Below are 18,381 nucleotides of genomic sequence, written 5' to 3'. Positions count from 1 at the left end.
ACATTGGAGAAAGTCTGTATTCCAGCAGTTCAAGTCCTATCACTGTGTGACAGAGTGAGCTCCTGTCACTTGCCTCAGCTCCTGCCAGCCTAGCAGTTCAAAACCATGTAAATGTAAGTAGATAAATAGGTACCACTTCATGGGAAGGTAACAGTATTCTGTGTTTCATCAAACACTTTTTGCTGAAGCATGATGTCATGTTGTCCATATAACTACAGAAATGTCTTCGGATAGTGCTGGCTCAATGGCTTAAAGAAACGGAAATGAGCCCCCCCCCCAAGATGGCTACAAGTAAACCCCACAGGGACTCCTTTTCCATACACACACACATACAAACCAAACTGACAGAACTGTGATGGCCTTGGCACTACACCCTCCAGTCTCACTATGCGAAAAGATTTTCAACTTGGATTTTGGCACTGACATTCTAAAACAAAGTCAAAATGAGCAATTTCACTGGCTATAGATTTGCATGATCCAGCTTTAAAAAATACCTTTTTTAAAAAATATCCCCAGAAAAAGGCTCCTGATACTGATGGTTTTGATTTAGTTTCTATTGTAGTCAATAGACCAGATTCCTTTTGCTTGAAAATCTTTAATCAGTTCAGGCTTTCATAGAATACCTTTTAATGAGAAGGAATGAACCAGATTAGCAGCATTATTTTTTTACTGTGCCACATAGATTATTTCCCGCTGACAGTCAAGTCAATGCTGGTCAGTTTTGGTCTGTTATGGCCATATGTTACAAGGTAACTTAGCTATAATCTTATTGCTTTTTTTTCTATCGGGTGGGAAAATGTGGCTCTTTTACAACCTGTGGACTTCAACTCCCAGAATTCCTGAGCTAGCTTGGCTGTCTCGGGAATTCTGGGAGTTGAAGTCCACAGGTTGTAAAAGCCACATTTGCCCCCCCCCCCCTGCCCTAGCTGGAAGTTGTAGGTAATTGTTGACTTGACTGTTGAAAGATACAATGCATCTTCCCTGGGAATACTTATTACTCAGTTCCAAAATTCTGATGACCACCTCTCCCTGCGTATTTACAGACATTTGTAGCACCCTGTGATCACCTGACCATGTTTTAGAATGGTTTTGCTGAAAACTGCCATTTACTTCAGGTTTTCAGCACACACACAAAAAAACCTATAGCAAACCATTGCTTTCCCTAAAAGCCTCAGCATTTGCTTAGTGGCCAAGGTAACTGCTTTATGATCGCAATGGTTGCTATACAGCTGTCACAAAAAGCTCATAAAATTAAGTCAGTCATGTGGATGAGCCATTTTACGATCATCATTAGTTATGACCATGATGGGCAGGCTCCATTATAGTCATAAGTCAAGTAGCCATACATGCAATGTATTGATACAGTTAGAATGCAAAATGAGAAGAAATAATGTGTAAATTCAATGTGTACCAATGTGGTAGAAACTAAGATGGTTTGCAAGAATAGAAAAGAATGGAGAGTTATAGCAAATTGTGATTGTGCAAACTGATTTAATTGGATTTCTTTTCTCTTTTTGCACACCACTTCTGTGCTTTGCATAACATTTGGCTTGCACTGAAAAGGAATAGCAAAAAGAAATAGCATGTTGGGTGTGTACAGTACGTATTTATGCGTATAAATACAATATTTATTTGATTCCTAGTGAAAGGTGCTATACTTCTTTTTCGACCATTGTGAAAGAAAATATTCTCTCACTTGCCAAATCAAGTGTGCAAGATTCCCCAGTCCCTCTGCACTTTTGCCAACCCAACCACTTATAAATATCTGTGTACCTTCCTTGACCTGCAGAGCACCTCTTGTGTATATCTCTCTGACCATAATTCAAGAACCACCTGATAAGCACAAGCGATGCTAAAAGCCACTTTCATGTCTCATGTCTACATTTCTTTTTTAATAGTAATTTTATTAAAAATTGCAATTAAAATTGCAACAATAAAAATACAATTAAAGAAAAAAATAGAAAAGAAAATATATAAAGAAAAAGAAAATATATAAAGAAATGACTCCTCTCTTCAACACAACAAATATAAACAATTATAGTAACATATTACCCTTAAAAAATAACTATGACTTCTTCCCATATCCTATCTATTATCTAGAAACAAATAAATAAAGCCTCATCATTTAAGCCCTGGTGTTAGCAAAAGTCAATTAAGGATTACCAGAGATAACATATCTATTTTAACCTAGATCAAATAAAGCAAATTTATATTCCTTTGTTTTACTTCTAATGTTGATCTTTAGTCCCTTCAAATAATGTCCTAGAACTTGCTTTCTTTTCACTTTTTTCTCCTGTCACAAAATTCTTCAAAGCTTTAACAAGTCTCTTTTGTAAATCCAAAATGGGAAAATTATCCAGCTCACTCTATTGATTTGTTATTCGTACATCCCTTTTAATTGTTAAGAAATGAGCTGGGTTTTATTGTATTTTTAACATAACGTCATTTTCCATGTCATTCTTTACAATTTCTGAAGGTGATTACAAAAGAAAAGTATGCAAAGCTAGTGTTCTTTTAAAGGCACCGACTACGATTTGAGCAAGTTGGCTATTCCCTCATCTGCCAGAGCTCTAAAGCCACTGGTGACTGCTGTCTTGTAGTCCTCTCACAAGATGGAATTGTCTGGAACACTTGTGGGTGATCTCAAGTGTTCTTGTCTGGAGGGGAATTACAAACAGCTTTGTTAAATTGTCTCTTCATTCTGCCATGGTTATTGGCTCTGCTTTTCATGGAACTGTCTTGAGTTCTTCTCTGGAAATGTATACATTTGCATTCCATAATGATTCTAGAACTGACAAATCAGTAGTACACTATAAAATATTGTGTAGCACACTGTTGATTTTCATGTAACTTTTGTTCTATTTATTTACAACCTTATTTTAAGGCTTTGTTCCAAATGTAATTTATTTTTTGTAATGATGTATTTCCCCAGCTAAAATGGTATTTGTACTTTGTATGTAATATATAGTTACTCTTTTTTTGAGTAATGTCATGGTACTATTATATTTGTACATTTCCTTGTAAGGCTCAACTTAATCTAGATTCTTTAGATTCTTTAAATAAGTAGCTTTTGTAATTTAAATATTTTTCAGAAACATCTCCAATTGATGTTAGGTAAGTCTGATTATTTAATGTAAATTATTGTATAATAAAAATGATCAATGCTTGTTTTTTTAAGGTTGAACTGAAAACTAGAAGTTATACACTAAATGTGAACTGAAGCAATGAAAATCGCTTGATTGCACTTGATAATTGTTTGTATTCTTTTCCAATATTTGCTTACCTTTAGCAGTCATGTATAAGCCAGCATAGGATGCCCCTTTAAGGGGAAGCTGACAGTTGTGATGTGTATGTCTGTTCACATTGAATTACCTTTTTTTCCTCCCAGCCTGTGCAAGTGTTTTTGTGTGTGTGTGCACACATACATATGTACCATGTTTCATATGTACCGTGTTTCATGTCCTCAACTTATGGACATAATTTTGATCATAAATCATTGTGATTGTAAGTCATGGCACTCATGTGACCAGAGATGATTTTTTTTTTTACCATTTTTATATTGGTCTTTCAGTAAATCACATAGTCGTTAAGTGAATCCATTCTCAAGGGAGTGGGCATTTTTTTGCCAGAAACCAGGAAGAAGCATTGCAAGTCAGTTATGTGACATGGGATACTATAATTGATCACAAATGCATGCCAATTGCCAAGTGCCCAGAATGTGCTTCTGACCATGGGGGTGGGGGGTGGGGAGGAGGCAACATTTTATAATGGTTGAAAGTGTTTTAGAGATTGTAAAATACCCTTTCCGAAGGCTGTTATAATTTCAAATGGCTGTTAAACAACTAGTCATAACTCAAGGACTATCTCTACACAAGGTGATTCTGTTACATGCTGACAAAAGAGTCGTAAAAGATGGATTGATAAGATTTATATAGACTTACATTTTCCAGAATGAGTTTTTATATGATTTAGTGTTGCTTCTCTCCCTAGATAATCATGGATAACAATGCATTTTTGTAGTAATAAGTAGTGTATTAGAATTCTGTGCGTAAGGGGTCTTTTGACTGTCTGAATCCAACCTTCTGATTAATGGATGAATTCAAATTAAAAGTTGGCTTGTCCGATTTCTGCTTGAACACAGCCAGTGTAAGGGCCAAAGTAAATGGTTCAATTGTCAACAATTAGGAAGTTCTACCATTTAAGGCTAAACATCCAAGATCTCTTGGCTCAAAGGTTTATTTTTCAATTTTCTCATCAAGCTCTTCGCTGTTCTGCCCCAGCTACGGAACCCAAGAAATGTAGCACACACAAAACTCTGAACAACTCCGCTTACTACAAACAGTCTTTTTCAAATGCAGGCTATTACTAAAAATGTCCTTAACAGCCTGCCAGAAATTCCAAAGATTAGATAAAGGCTTACAAGAGTTGGCAATTAGCCCCGAAACCAGGTTTGCAAGAAAAATTCACACTCAAATGCTCAACGGATGACTGTTGAAATGTTTCTTGCAACGTTTGCCAGCTGTGTGCAAACTTAAATAGGCTAAGGGAGTGGCCAATTAGCCCCAAGCCTTACTCTCGAGGAGACCTCCTCCTGAGTAACCACTCCTGAGGAGACCTCCTCCTGAGTAACCACTCCTGCCTTTTGGCAGCTCTGCGTGCTCGTGCATTGAGAAGAGGCTCCTCCACTTCACTTTCTTCATTTGAAGGAGCCTCTGGAGGATCTGAAGGCCCTGGCTGAATCTCTGCCTCTGGCACATCTTCAGCCTCCTCGCTGTCCAACTCGAGCCCCGGCTGCACAGGCTGCTGGCGTGACACCACACCAGCCTCCTTGTCAGGATCAGCCACAATCCGCACAGGCCACTGGCGGGCCACAACATTCGCCCTTTCACCTGCTTTTAAGTTTTTCTACATCTTATGGCGTCCAGTACTAGGTTAGGCATCTATTGAAGTAGGGCCTAAGAAATATGGAATGTAGTGGAAGAATTTCCTTCCATGATAAACACACACCTTTTAGAAAACCTTGTGTCCCATCGGCTTGTAATTAACTACAATTCCAAAATTGTGCATTGAGTTTGTCCAGAGAAGTGCAACCTCATGACACAATGCTAGATCTTGGGGAGGCAGAAGCCCCAAAGCCACTGTCTTGCTAAAGTAGAATTGGAGCTGATTCCTCCCCACCCAGATCCTCACAGCCTCCAGCTGCTGGGCCAGCACCTCAGCAGCAGCATCTGCCTGGCTAGAGGTAAAGATGTATAACTAGCATCAATATCATACTGTTGATACTCCACCCCTTGCCACTGAATGACTTCAGCTGGCAGTTTCATTTAGATACAGATATTAAAGGAAGCCTTGATTAGCCAAATCAGGAGGGGCATATGTTCCAACTCAACTATAGATATATAGTCAGCCTCTTCAAGGAAAATTGGAATAGTTTAAAATATACTGTATTTTACCAATACAACAGATTTTATTGATCATTTGTGACTCCATTTCTATGTAAGTTATTTATTTATCCTGAGGAAGACAGAACTGGCAAACTAAGCCAAGCATATCATATATTGAGCCTAGTTCTGTCTTTTGCAATTACCTTAACCATGTCATGCTTATGGGGAGTAGATTCTGTGACAATCAGGATTTACTTCTTAGTTTAAACTTAGTAAAATGATTAAATGATCATTTGCAATTCCTCTTTCCAAGCTAATTATATACATTTCATGAAGAAATTTTACTGCCACTGAAATCGTATTAGGATTATTTGCTATAGTTCAAGTCATTATGTTATGTTAGCAAGTGTTCTGAACTTAAAACTACAGTAAGACTTTTTTAGTCCACTTCATCTATAAACAGAATTATTACAAAAACTCTCATTTAAAATGCACTGTATCTGAATATGATAAAAGTATAATTTCCCCTTACATTACAATTAAATAGATATGATGGTGAGAAATTACTATGGTTGCATTGGTTAAAGAAATCCTGTTAAGTGATGGCTTGTAGAACTATATCTGGTCACTTTAGTTTTGACTATTGTATCAAGATTTTCCTAGCTCAACAGAGCATGTTGCTTAAAGGAGGTGCCCCCATGTGGTGATGGCTAGTATTTATATCAGCCAGAAAAAGAAAATCAATAATCAGAAATGTCTACTGACTACTACCTGCAGACATGCAAACACATTCAGAATTAAAACTGGACATCTGCTGAATTCCAGCAGAAAGTTAGCTTATCCAATACTATGGCGGTCATCTCTCTTCCATCCCCTCTCTCCTGCAGTGCCAAACACTGTACAACTGATAATATGAAGGCATATCAGCACTCTGTAAAACCCCTACTAGGTTTTGAGTTGATTTGGATATTTTTCTTTTCTCTGTAACCAATGGTTAATAAAATAAATGATTACCTCTGCAAATTTTGCTCAATCAGTAAAAGAAAATGAACTGTTGATTTTCAATGACAGCAAAGATAGGTATAGACACTTCCATTTTCAAGAGGTGAGCAAAACAATCCAAACTGAAAATAATTATTTTACATTTGAATGTGGTCAAATTTTAATAAAAGTATTCTAAAAATACCGATTTCAAAATTTGCTATTTTAAGAAAACCTGCAATTTTTCAAATGCATTTGTTCATAGACTGCCACATATATCCAACCATTTATTAGCCACTTAATACCACCTTGCTATTAGCAAAATGGGTATGTCTTCCAAAATTAAATGTGTTTTTAGATATATATGAAATACATATAAGTAGCAAATATATTTGAGCATTTTTAACAAAAGATTCTTTTGAAGGAATCAGTTTCTATTACATCTCTACTAATGTGTAAGAATGCTACAGCAACAACTACTATATTTTATTTCTTAGTGTTCACAATTGTAAATGATCTATTACTTAAACCGTTCTCTAGGTAGCTATTAAAATATTTTTTTTCAGTAGATGTTCCATGTATACGAACAGAAACACAACACTGGATTACTGTTAATACAAACTATTTATATAAGAACATTACGTTCTATAAAATACACTATTCAGATTTAAACATATAAAAGGTATTGGATTTTTATTGCATTGTTAGAGGTTGTCAAAATTACAAGCAATTACCAGAAATTATTATTCATCCTTAACTTTGAAATGTTTTCTGATTTGGGAAGATCACGAAATGTTAAACAATTACAGGTTTAACTAGTTAAAAATAATCTCTCTTCACTTTTGGCTCAGAAGAACAGTATGTCTTGCTTTTCATTTTTATCAGTTAAAATAAAATATTATATAATTTCTGGAATAATACCTTAGTGTACATCAGTATTTCTTAACCCTGGCAACTTTAAGATGCGTAGACATCAACTCTCAGAATACCATAGTATGCATGGGATTTGAGATCCAACTTCTTAAAGTTGTCAAAGTTGAGAAACACAGGCGCACATAATTGGAACATGAGAACAATGAATTTGAAATCTAGAGAAAAATTAACAGAATTGTAAGACATGGCAGTCAACTAAAATCAGGAAAAATTGTGCTCCATTAATCAGTCAAAAGATTCTTGTTTCTGCTGCTTTTACTTCAAAAGACACATGTACCATGATCTTTGGCCAAACCAAGAACTACAGAAAATACTTTTGTTCAAGAAAGCCTGCTTTGGCCTTTCTTTTAGAAAAAATTAGTGGAGATAGGATGCAGAATACATTCTATGAAACTTTAAATGTTCTATGTGTCCTCAGGCACGAAATCAGAGTATTATCGCCTGAACATTCCTATCAGAACACCAGTAGTGATCTGAGTGCATCTCCTAGCAGACTATATTGATTGAAGTACCTCATGTACCTTCACTAAGCTAAATCCAATGCTTCTTTCTTTGCTTGGTATTTTGCCAACAGAAAGGTTGGATGGGGCAAATGGCAGAAAGGCTGGATGGGGCAAATATCAATTTCAGGGTCGTATCTTTTTCAGCAGCCTTGTTAAATAAATAAACATCCAGATGAACAATAATGTGAAACAAAGAAACTAAAAAACCCGAGCCAAAAATAATTAGGGACACTTTACACACTTTTAAGAGATAGATGGGTTCTGCACAGAAAACACCACATACCCTGCATGTTTAGCATCAAATTTGTACATCAAACTTGTACATAACAATTTTGTTGTGTATTTGCAACCCGAAGGTTTTCCATAAGTCATTGCTTCCATTCATGTATATGTTGCTGGTAATGACAAATGCGTGAGTACATATGCTTGGATAGACAGAAGTCATCTCTGTAGTGAAAATTAATTTTGTATAAGGTGGTTTTAAATGAATGGAACAACCAGGATTCTTCAGTAAGGAAGATCAATGCAGTTCAAGCATCACATTTGCCCATCAGCAATAATGTATTCCGAGACCCTGCTCTCAAGAGTATGCATGTCGGTCAACATTAAGATGTTAGTATTTTCTATAGCCAACTCCCCTTCTACCATATGAATCACCATATCCTCCTCTCCCACTATAATCACCCCTTCCTTGATATCCACTTCCTCCCCTCCAGCCACCCCCACCCCCTCCTCTACCACTCCCACCCCATCCACCCCCTCCACCCCATCCACCGCCGCCTCTATTTCCTCCACCTCTTCCTCTTCCACCATCTCCTCCCCAACCTCCTCTTCCTCCCCTTCCTCCTCCATCCTGTCTCTTCTGCCATGGGGGCATTTCAGGAGGTGGTGGATCAATTTCTGTTGGTCTTCCACCGCGATCTGGTACTCTTCCCATCAAGACCTGTTCAGAAAACATATACAGCCCAGTAAGACCATATTTCCTTGACTTTAGAATTTCAAATTATTGAGAGAAAGCATGTTTATGTATGTATGTACATATCTCTGTGATTAAAACCACTAGGGTTTCACCCATTACTGCATTATTCTAAGAGTATAAATAATCTATGATTGAATTTCATACCAGTAAAAACAGTTAACACAATTCTTTAGATTCTAAATGGCACGGAGTATAAAATATAAGGCTAATCTGTATTAAGTATACATTACTATATTTTATGTAGTGCAACAGTGAGCAAGGGATTCCTGAGATTTTGCAAATTACCAAAAACATTAAAATTTCTGAGAACTAGCACAAATTCTTAAAAGTTCAGTAGTAAAAGAAATCTATAGCTGCTGCATTAACAAAAAGTATACCTTATTGATTGCACAAATAGTCTTTTCCCGCGTAGATCCACTGCTTGTTCTTATGATCTTTGACAAATCTTCACGAGCAGCTAGAAGATGAGCTACTGAAATTGTTGATTTAGAAGTGAGTCCATAACGTTTGGGTTGATAAATCCTTGCAATATCATCTGTTTTCACCTAGGAAAATGGATAGACATTTGCAGTAGCTACAAAAACTATCACAAAGTGACATTAGGAAGTTTAATTTTACTGTACTATGTACTACCAGTAGTTATTTATGTCATGTATATTATTAGCTTCCACTTTACAGTTTAATTTCAAGTAAATTCTTAATGACAAAGAAAAAGCTGCTAAAAGGAATAACACTTGATTGTTTAAAGAATGCCATAATGCAGTTAAACTATATTAGATAAAGTAGATTGTTCAATTAATGAGAACCTATAGGTTATTATTTTAATTAAAGTTTATATTGTTCTGATGTCATAGCTTTCATCTTCCGATGCCAAAGTTCATGCAGAAATTACTTCCATCAAAATCAAGATTAGATGTGTGTGTGTGTGTGTGTGTGTGTGTGTGTGTGTAATAGTAATTGAATATGCAACTGAATTAATATTCAATATTTTTAATATAATTCGAAATCAGTAAATATACTGAAATTTTTCAGGGAAAAAACCCCCAAAATAATTTTACAGTATCAATACAGATTGTCCTCAATGTACGACCACAATTGAGCTCAAAATTTGTTGCTAAGTGAGAAATTTGTTAAGTTGATTTTGCTCCATTTTACAACTTTTCTTGCCACACTTAAGTGAATCACTGCAGTTGATAAGTTAGTAACTTGGTTGCTAAATGAATCCGGTTTTCCCATTGCCTTTGCTTGTTAGAAGGTTGCAAAAGGGGATCACATGACCCCGGGACATAGCAATCGTCATAAATGTGAGTCAGTTGTCAAACAGCCAAATGTAAATGACATAACCATGCAGATGCTGCAACGGTCATGGGTGAAAAACGGTCATAAGTCACTTTTTTCAGTGCTGTTGTAACTTCGAAAGATCACTAAGCAAACTGTTGTAAATTGAGGACTACCTGTATATATTGCAAGGTTACATTGTTTTTTGCCTGAAAAATTTTAATGTATGCTTTGAAGACGTACTCTGGCCAAGGAAGGTTATGGTTACAGATCCATCCACTTTCACTAGCTGTAACATAGAAGTGGTTTGCCATTTCTTCTTCATCTTTGAGAGTGATTTGCAACTACAGAGTCAAGCTTGCAGCACTGTTGCTCCCTCATGGTTTCCCACCTAAGGCCCTTTTTAGCTTCTATGCCTCTTCTAATTTGGCCAAGGGCTTCATCTGCTGAAATGTATATGAATAAAGGAGAAACCAATAACTGGTATTCTCTTTTTTTCTGTATAACAGAAAAACTTGTCTTTACATCTTCCACACCAGGATTCTACTCAATCAACAAGAACTTAAAAAATAGCACATACTCACCTTAGCTCTATCAGACCACCCAAAGGACTGTACAGTTACATCTAAACGCTTCATTAACATCCGCCTGCGGCATTCATATTCAGTGAGAAGAGCCTCATTGATTTTTTCCAACTGCTTCTACAGGAAATAGAATAAATAGATTATAGAATATAAAATTATAGAATATAATAGATTAAAGTAATCCTTTTGTAGAAATTTACTTATGTTTAAATCCAACAAGATGGGAAGCACGAGGATGGGGACACATCACTGAGAAAATCTGTCTCTGGGTGGCTGCTAAAGAGTCGATACTGACTCGATGATACAATCAGTCAAATCCAACATCCAATATAGCAACATAAATTGCTATATTCAAATAAACGCAGACAAACCCTACAGCATATAATATATCCAATAATTAATTTGTATGCCCCACTACATGTGCAAGTTTTTTTAAAAAAAGATGTTACCATTTGCTTTGTATTCAAAGGAGTTTTTAGCAGAGGTTTCTCCAGGTATGCTTTTGGAACTTTTGACAAAACATCCTTAAGCTGAAAAAAGTAGAAAAGACATCTCTTTACCTTCATGACTTCCAAAAAATAATATCCTATATATCTAATTATATTAAAGCATAAAATATCCATCATCAGAAATTGGATGCAATGATTTCAAGCGAACGTACTGCAGCCAATGTCTTTTCAAATGCAGACAACATGCCTTTTACCTGTTTCTCTCCCCTTTTTACAAGGATGGAGAAATAAATAATTTCTCAGAGAGGGTAAATACAATCTTCCACCATTTCCCAATTATGAAGAAATTATATGGAGTAATAAGTAACCGGCTCACCTAAAGAACTCTATATTTTCTTTGTTGCATGTTAAATGCCACCTCCCTTATATATCCTCTTTGGATTCCTCTACCAAATGAAGTGAGGTAAATTGCCAAAAAGCCTTTTTAGCTGTGGGATCATTGTGAAATACCTTTCCAAAAGTTACGCGCCTGACCCCCGTCTGGGTGGCAGATCACAACATTCCTCTTTTTCTAGTTTTATAGATTTGTATTCAATGACTTTAATTCCATTACAAGATTGTTTTTATACATATATTGTGGCACGATGGGAAGCATAGAAATTAAATGAATAAATAAATATGGGCTGAATTGTAAAGTTCTTGGTTCTCTCCAAGCTTGACTGTTTCCTTAGAGAGATTTCACTGCCTAACTATGTAACATCATCTCTCTCTGTGTGTGTGTGTGTGTGTGTGTGTGTGTGTGTGTGTGTGTCTATGTGTAGTTTGCTGCCTGTTTATATACCGTAACTTGTCTTGCTATTTTAGTGGGAGTTCGGTTTCCTCTTTGGTGGTTCCTTGGCTATCGTTTTGTATTTTCTTCACAATAGATTGAAGCTAATTATAAGGCATTCAAATGTACAAAATATACTATACCTTTGACTCTATATTGTTTAATGAGACAGGGAGAGAATATAACTCAGAAGATGCTGACGATTTTGGTACCCCTAAAACATCACAGATCATCTGGATTTCCTGATGAACTTCATCATTCTTTGCCAAATGAGAACCTTTACATTGTTTAAACTGTAGTATCTGCAAAGCCTGAAGTTCTGTGCTTAAAAACACTATAAAATGAGGAAGAAAGAGTTATGTTAACTTGGTTTTTGTGTTTCAGCAATAATAATAATAATAATAATAATAATAATAATAATAATGAGTGGGATATCAATATAAAAGTAATTAAAATAAAAATTAAGGCTTGAAACAAATAAAAACTAGATTTAAAGTATATTTTATAATAGACCAACCATTATTTATAGAAAAAATGTTAATGGATTAATACCAATACTCTCATCCACCATCACTTGGTTATCATGAATCAGACTGTTCTTGCTTAGCAGAATTTAGCAATAGGAATGAACATACTACTAATCAAATACTAATAACATAGTAGGCAGACATACCCATGATGGGTATGTTCCAGATCTCATTACCTAAGGAAGGGTAGCTGGCAGGACTCAGAAGACAAACCTTTTCTGGCATAGTACCTACCCCCACCCCCCGAGATCAGATTGACCCCATACCTGTTGGTTCTTGGCTTGGATCTAGACCTACAAGAGTATAAAGTGGCTGTGTCCTAAATATACTAATCACTACTGTTTTCTCAACTGCTGAGTATTGAAATATTTTTTAAAATTATTTACTTTTTTAATAATGTGAGTTGCTCAGAGTCATTTGTTGAGATTGCAGCTATATAAGACAATTAAAAAGTAAACAAAAATCCTATCTCCTGCCTTATGTCCCTTTATTCTGTACACTTGGTGTCAAATCTTCCATGAAGTAACTTTCAGAAAAAGTAGAGTTCTTTTTTTTCTGGAAAAATTCAGGAAACAAAGCAAGCAGATATAATATTGCAGCAAGGAACTTACTAACTTACACAAGACTTTAAGACAATCTTCTTTCTTTTTTAACCGATCTTTAATTTCTCCGGACACAAGTGTGGAATATGGACAAGCCAGTTCTTTTAAAAAGCCACTCATTTCTAGTTGTAAACTTTCAACATCGTCACCACCTAAAAAAAAAGTCAAGTTAAGAGAGAATTAGACATGTTCAACTTCATTATCTTTAGGCACACTTATAAAAAAAAGTCCAGAATCAGTAGTCTTTTAAGGGCTTTGAGCAAGCGTCATTCTGCAACTATGTCCTTTTCATAGTAATGAATTATTTGCTTTATTTGCGATGGAACATATTAAAGTACAACTTGTGTATGTTTATGTGTATCCTATTAATATGCTTTAAACCTTCATCCTCTAAAAAAGTAAATCCACAAAAATACGTAAATAATATTAATCTTATGCAATCATGTTTATACTGGATTGTACTCTAGACAAATAAATATATTTGTCTTTCATGACAACAAAGAGAATATCCTGTAATTTAAATTCATGGAACAGTTCTAAGAATATTGAGAAAAGAACTAGAACTAGTCACAAATTATAAACCATAAAAAGAGCTAAAAAATTAGAGAGAATCACACAAGGGCATTTCTAGAGAATATCAATAATAATCAACATGTAAATAGTTATAAATTGTATTTGCATAACAGAGAGTTCCAGTGGCAGGCATCACCTATTTTGGAACTGATAATCATTTGGAGGAAATTACTCAACCATATTGCTGCTTAGTTTTAGTCTTTAGAACAACAAGGAAATAATCAACTGGCAATCCTTTCCTCTGTGTACTTGAAATGTTAAAAAACTGAACTAACAAAAAATGTCTACAAATGTTAGCAACAAAGGCCATCATCTCTCTACTTGGTATCTCATTAATTGGATTCACATTATCTATTAAACCATATTGATATTTCTTTGAGCTAAATATAATGAATGAATGAAGTAACATCATATTAGTGGTATAAACCATGATTTGTTTTTAGTTCATGAAATCAGTTCGGAACTGGTTTGCAGTTGACATATTGGTTGCAACTAAAGTAAGCTATAGGATTATGCGTTCCTGGTTTACTACTAATTTACATATGTGACCAAGTAAAGTTGCTAACTAATCCACAAATCAGTAGAAGGTAAATGCAACAATAAAAAAGTACTCCTAGAATTGCACAAGGAAGCCATCATTATTTTGTTTGCAAGAACAAGTGGGTTGCTCAACAATTCAGTGTCATGTTAAAGGTAAAGCTGAATGTCAAACATGCATTGCATTGCAGTTATTTTAAAACATGGAAGTGAGTGTAATGACATTATAATGGCTTAATTTCAATTTATGACTCTTTATTTCCCATACATGTATTTCCAACAGTTGCAAATAAAAATCAGGTAAGAAATACCAGCTGTTGAGGAGATGCTTTCTTCCAAGTTACACAATGGCTGTATTCTGGAACTTAGCCAAACACAAAGCTCACAGAAATCTTGGGAAGCCAGCCCACATTCTGCTGCTTTATTAAGAGCATCTTCATCCAGAAGAGGGCCTTTGTATCTAGAGAATATAAAATTCAATATATATATATCAAATACACACACACACACAGAGGGGGGAGGGAGAGAGAGATGCATATTCAACTCTTGGAATCAATAGCAAGTTTATTTTGTCTTATTACAACTTCTCATAAGAGAATGATATAAATACAAGAAACTTGAAGATGTGGTTTCACATCCTAATGCCTATGAAAAATGAGGTCTCTCTTGACTTAAACCCTGAAGACCAATCAATCAATCAATCAATCAGAATAGAGCTGAAGGGGACCTTGTAGGCCAAGGTTCAGACAAGTCCATATATAGACCAACTGCTGGGATTTTTTTTTTACAGTCTACAGAGCTGGAATTTCCCATCCAAGTACTAATGAGATCCAATTCAACTTAACTTTTTCAAAATCAGTAAAGTCTAAAATATGGTTATGTTATATTTATTCATTTTTATTTATCTGTATGTTCACTCAAATATTGACCCTGGTGACTAGCTGGATTAGTTTCTGCAGTTTTCTTGGCAAGATTCTTGAAATTGGTTTGCCACTGCCTTCTTCCTAGGGCTGACAGTGTGACTGGCTCAAGGTCACCATCTGGCTTTATGCCTAAAAGAGGACTGGACTTGCAATCTCCCAGTTTCTAGCATAGTGCCTAACCACTACTCCAAACTGGATCTCTTATGATGTGTTACAATGCACATTATTTGGAAGTTATTGAACTGGATCCAACCTGCCGTATTTCAACGTATACTTCCTTAGGATCAGACTGTCAACTGACAATCAACCAATAAGTAAAAAATACATACTACTTTTAGTGGAATATTTCTTATGAAAATAAGCTTTGGATGTATAGTGATATTTTGAAGAGAAGAGGAAGCACAAAAGGATGCTAACCGATCGATACACTGTCTGTAATTATTTGGGAATGATGATGTTTTTATGTTTTATTTTTGTTTTAAAATAAAATCTTTGTGAAAAAAAAATACATGCTACTTTTAAAAATAATTTCTCCCAAGACTCTAGCACACAGGTGATAATTCTTTTAAAATATCCGCTTCTCTCTAGCAATTGTTAGCAATTTAAATATTTGCAAAATGCAAAGATTGCATTTGAACAGACACATTGGCATATTCGGAGGCCATATATATATATATATATATATATATATATACACACACACACACACACACACACACACACATTAGCAATGAAGCAAACCTGTAGCAGCAACTACAGAAAAATTAAAGCTCTGGGCATCCATGAAGAGGACGGACTGACTGAACCCAGAACATAAAAGAAGAACCTTCATCACGACAACGAATTTTGAAAACATTTCTCCACCAGTCTTTGATTCGCAGAGGCGGGGAGAGATGTTTGCATCTGCTTGGGCACGCGCACAACAAAAACGCCTCCCAACAAAACTGCGGGAACAATCTCTCACTCTCTCTCTCTCCCCCCCCCTCCCCGCGGCTTTTAAAATGAATCACGGCGAGGCACTTGGATTCTCCGGTGGGAGAACCGAGGCGACGAGCGGGAGATCTGGAGGGAGGCGAGGACTTTTCAGCCAGCCCGATCGAGCCTTCCTTTCTGCACCTCCAAGAGAGCTCCTTTTATCTAGCCGCCGGATTGAATGCGCCATCGGCGTCCAAGCGAGAACCCCACCCCCGTTGGCGAGCCTCCTCCATCTCATCTCACCCTAAAGCCTCGAGCGCATCCAGAATCACGCACTCCATGTTGGGCTCTTATCCCGCCAGCGCCGCCTTCATTCCCGCGACTGCAGCGCTCTCGGTCCCTCCTCCCGGTACAAAGAGCCCGGTGTTGCATTCAAACGAGCTCGTCGGGCTCCGTGGGCCAGACCTTTTGGTTCCGGTACTTTGTTCACCACTCCGTGGGTACCGGAGGGCCGCCGTCGGGTGTGTGTGTTTGTCTCTGTCTCTGTCTCTCCTCGAGTGTTGCTGTGTTTCCTTGGCGCCTTGAACTCCCTTCCCTCCGGTCTCACTTGAACACGCATGAAATTGTTGGAAGCCGGACCTTTGCTCCGGCTTTTCTCAAAAAAAAAAAAAAAAGCTCGCTCGTGGGTTAATGCTCCACGGAGCATCTAACTCGCCTTGTTGGAAATCCGCCTTCCGTGAATTTCGCTAGAAGGAGCTTTTCCCCCGAACTTTTCGCTTTCCACCCGAGTCCATAGTCGAGAGGATCGTGTGAAAGGACGTGCCGTCTTACTCGCTTCGCGCCCTTTTCTCAAGCCATGACAACAATCAAGGGAACCTTTTTCGAGGTCTCCCAGCCAGCCTTCACTTCGGCGGGTTTCAACTCTCCGTCCGGCCGCCGGTGGGGCTTGAAAGTGACTCTGGCGAAGTCCGAGCGACGCGGTTGCGGATCCGCGTCTTTGTTGCTCGTTCGAAAAGGCGACCTGCATCTTCGGACCGGGCTGCGTTGGTTCACTTCTTCAATCTCGGCGGCCAGCGGCTTCGTCTCGCTTTCCGGGAGGCTGGAAAGATTCAGGCGACCCCTCGGCTCGTTTGGCTTTTCAGCTTTCGGATTGCAGGGCGACGCGAAGGATGTTTCCCAATACGAGCCCAACCTACGTGAGAATCTCAGCCAGGATGAGTTGATAAATCCTGGGTGAGGAAGAAAAATCGTAAAGATAACGCCGCCATCGGATCTGTAGCCTCGCGTCTTATGCTAAGAGACTGAGATCAGTAAATCCGCTTTGAGCTCAAAATTGAGATGAACTGAACTGACAATGGTTTGCCCCTATCTATTGTAAACCATCGTGTGAAACTCTTCTGTGTGACATCATGGGAAGAAGAGAACCAAAAACAGAGATGGGAAGCCCCTGGGCACAATAAACATTTTGATTTCTTCTTACTGTCCCAAAAGTGTTTTTTCAAGAGGCAACTGGACTTTCTGGTTTTTCTTTGAAGACGTTTCGCTTCTCATCCAAGAAGCTTCTTCAGCTCTGACTGGATGGTGGGGAAGGATTTCATTTTACCATCCAGTCAGAGCTGAAGAAGCTTCTTGGATGAGAAGAGAAACGTCTTCAAAGAAAAACCAGAAGGTCCAGTTGCCTCTTGAAAAAGTACCTTTGGGACAACCATGACCTGGATTGAGTGACAATCTCCATAGACATTTCTTCTTACTGTTGAAATGTACTTGAACTTATAATTAAAGTACATTTCAACAGTAAGAAGAAATCAAAATATTTATTGTTGAATTTTAAGAAAACCAGCCACTACAAAACACACTACTGATTAAACAATATAAAAAGCACTATACGTTATAGGAATTAAAATAAACCAAACAACAGTTTGGAGACTTGGTTAAGGCACAAGCCTATGAACTGGAAACCATGAGTTCTACTCATGCTTTAGACACAATGCCTTGAACCGGTCACTGTCTCAGCCTTAGGAAAGAGGCAATGGCAAACCACTTCCAAAAATCTTGCCACAACAACTAGTGGCTGGCTTAAAGGCACCAAAAACAAAACAAAAATAACAGAAGAAGCATCAATATGGATTAAATTAATCCTTACATTTAATATGTAATTTAGACTAAATAGAAACATACTGCTTCATCTTATTTTTACAATACAAAGACATTTCAAAAATAGATAACAAATACGGAATCCATTCCTTAGCATCAAGAATTGAAAGCTTTTCATAAAAGAATAAACTTTAGGGATATTATTTTATCGTCCCATGAACATGTTCTTTGTATTTCTCTCCAGAACTGTGTTCCCTTGCAGGGTAACTTGAAACCAAAACAGAGCAACA

General features: G+C 37.0%; 1 protein-coding gene across 1 annotated transcript; it reads right to left on the bottom strand.

Annotated features, from left to right (window-relative positions):
* Positions 1-6,970: 6,970 nt before the first annotated feature.
* Positions 6,971-17,292, bottom strand: TSLIG3B (tRNA splicing ligase complex subunit 3B). The gene is made up of 8 exons (XM_034417922.3): positions 16,301-17,292; positions 14,471-14,619; positions 13,067-13,201; positions 12,064-12,254; positions 11,092-11,172; positions 10,643-10,759; positions 9,158-9,325; positions 6,971-8,744 (listed from the first exon to the last, which is right to left on the bottom strand). Exons 1-8 carry the CDS (start codon positions 16,336-16,338, stop codon positions 8,415-8,417), a joined length of 1,209 nt encoding a protein of 402 aa, XP_034273813.1. The 5' UTR covers positions 16,339-17,292; the 3' UTR covers positions 6,971-8,414.
* Between the last annotated feature and the right edge of the window lie 1,089 nt (positions 17,293-18,381).

This window comes from Pantherophis guttatus, chromosome 1 (genome assembly GCF_059756535.1).
Source record: "Pantherophis guttatus breed Tessera chromosome 1, ASM5975653v1, whole genome shotgun sequence".
In the NCBI taxonomy this organism is placed as follows: Eukaryota; Metazoa; Chordata; class Lepidosauria; order Squamata; family Colubridae; genus Pantherophis; species Pantherophis guttatus.
This window is presented reverse-complemented; position numbering and strand designations above follow the sequence as displayed.

Excerpts from the sequence above, each read along its gene's own strand:
- TSLIG3B (XM_034417922.3), bottom strand. The coding sequence starts at position 16,338 with ATGGAGTGCGTGATTCTGGATGCGCTCGAGGCTTTAGG. Across the intron at positions 14,620-16,300 it reads GATGCGCTCGAGGCTTTAGG|ATACAAAGGCCCTCTTCTGG; the intron begins GTGAGATGAGAT and ends TATATTCTCTAG. Across the intron at positions 9,326-10,642 it reads GGTGGTCTGATAGAGCTAAG|GTGAAAACAGATGATATTGC; the intron begins GTGAGTATGTGC and ends CCATTTTCCTAG.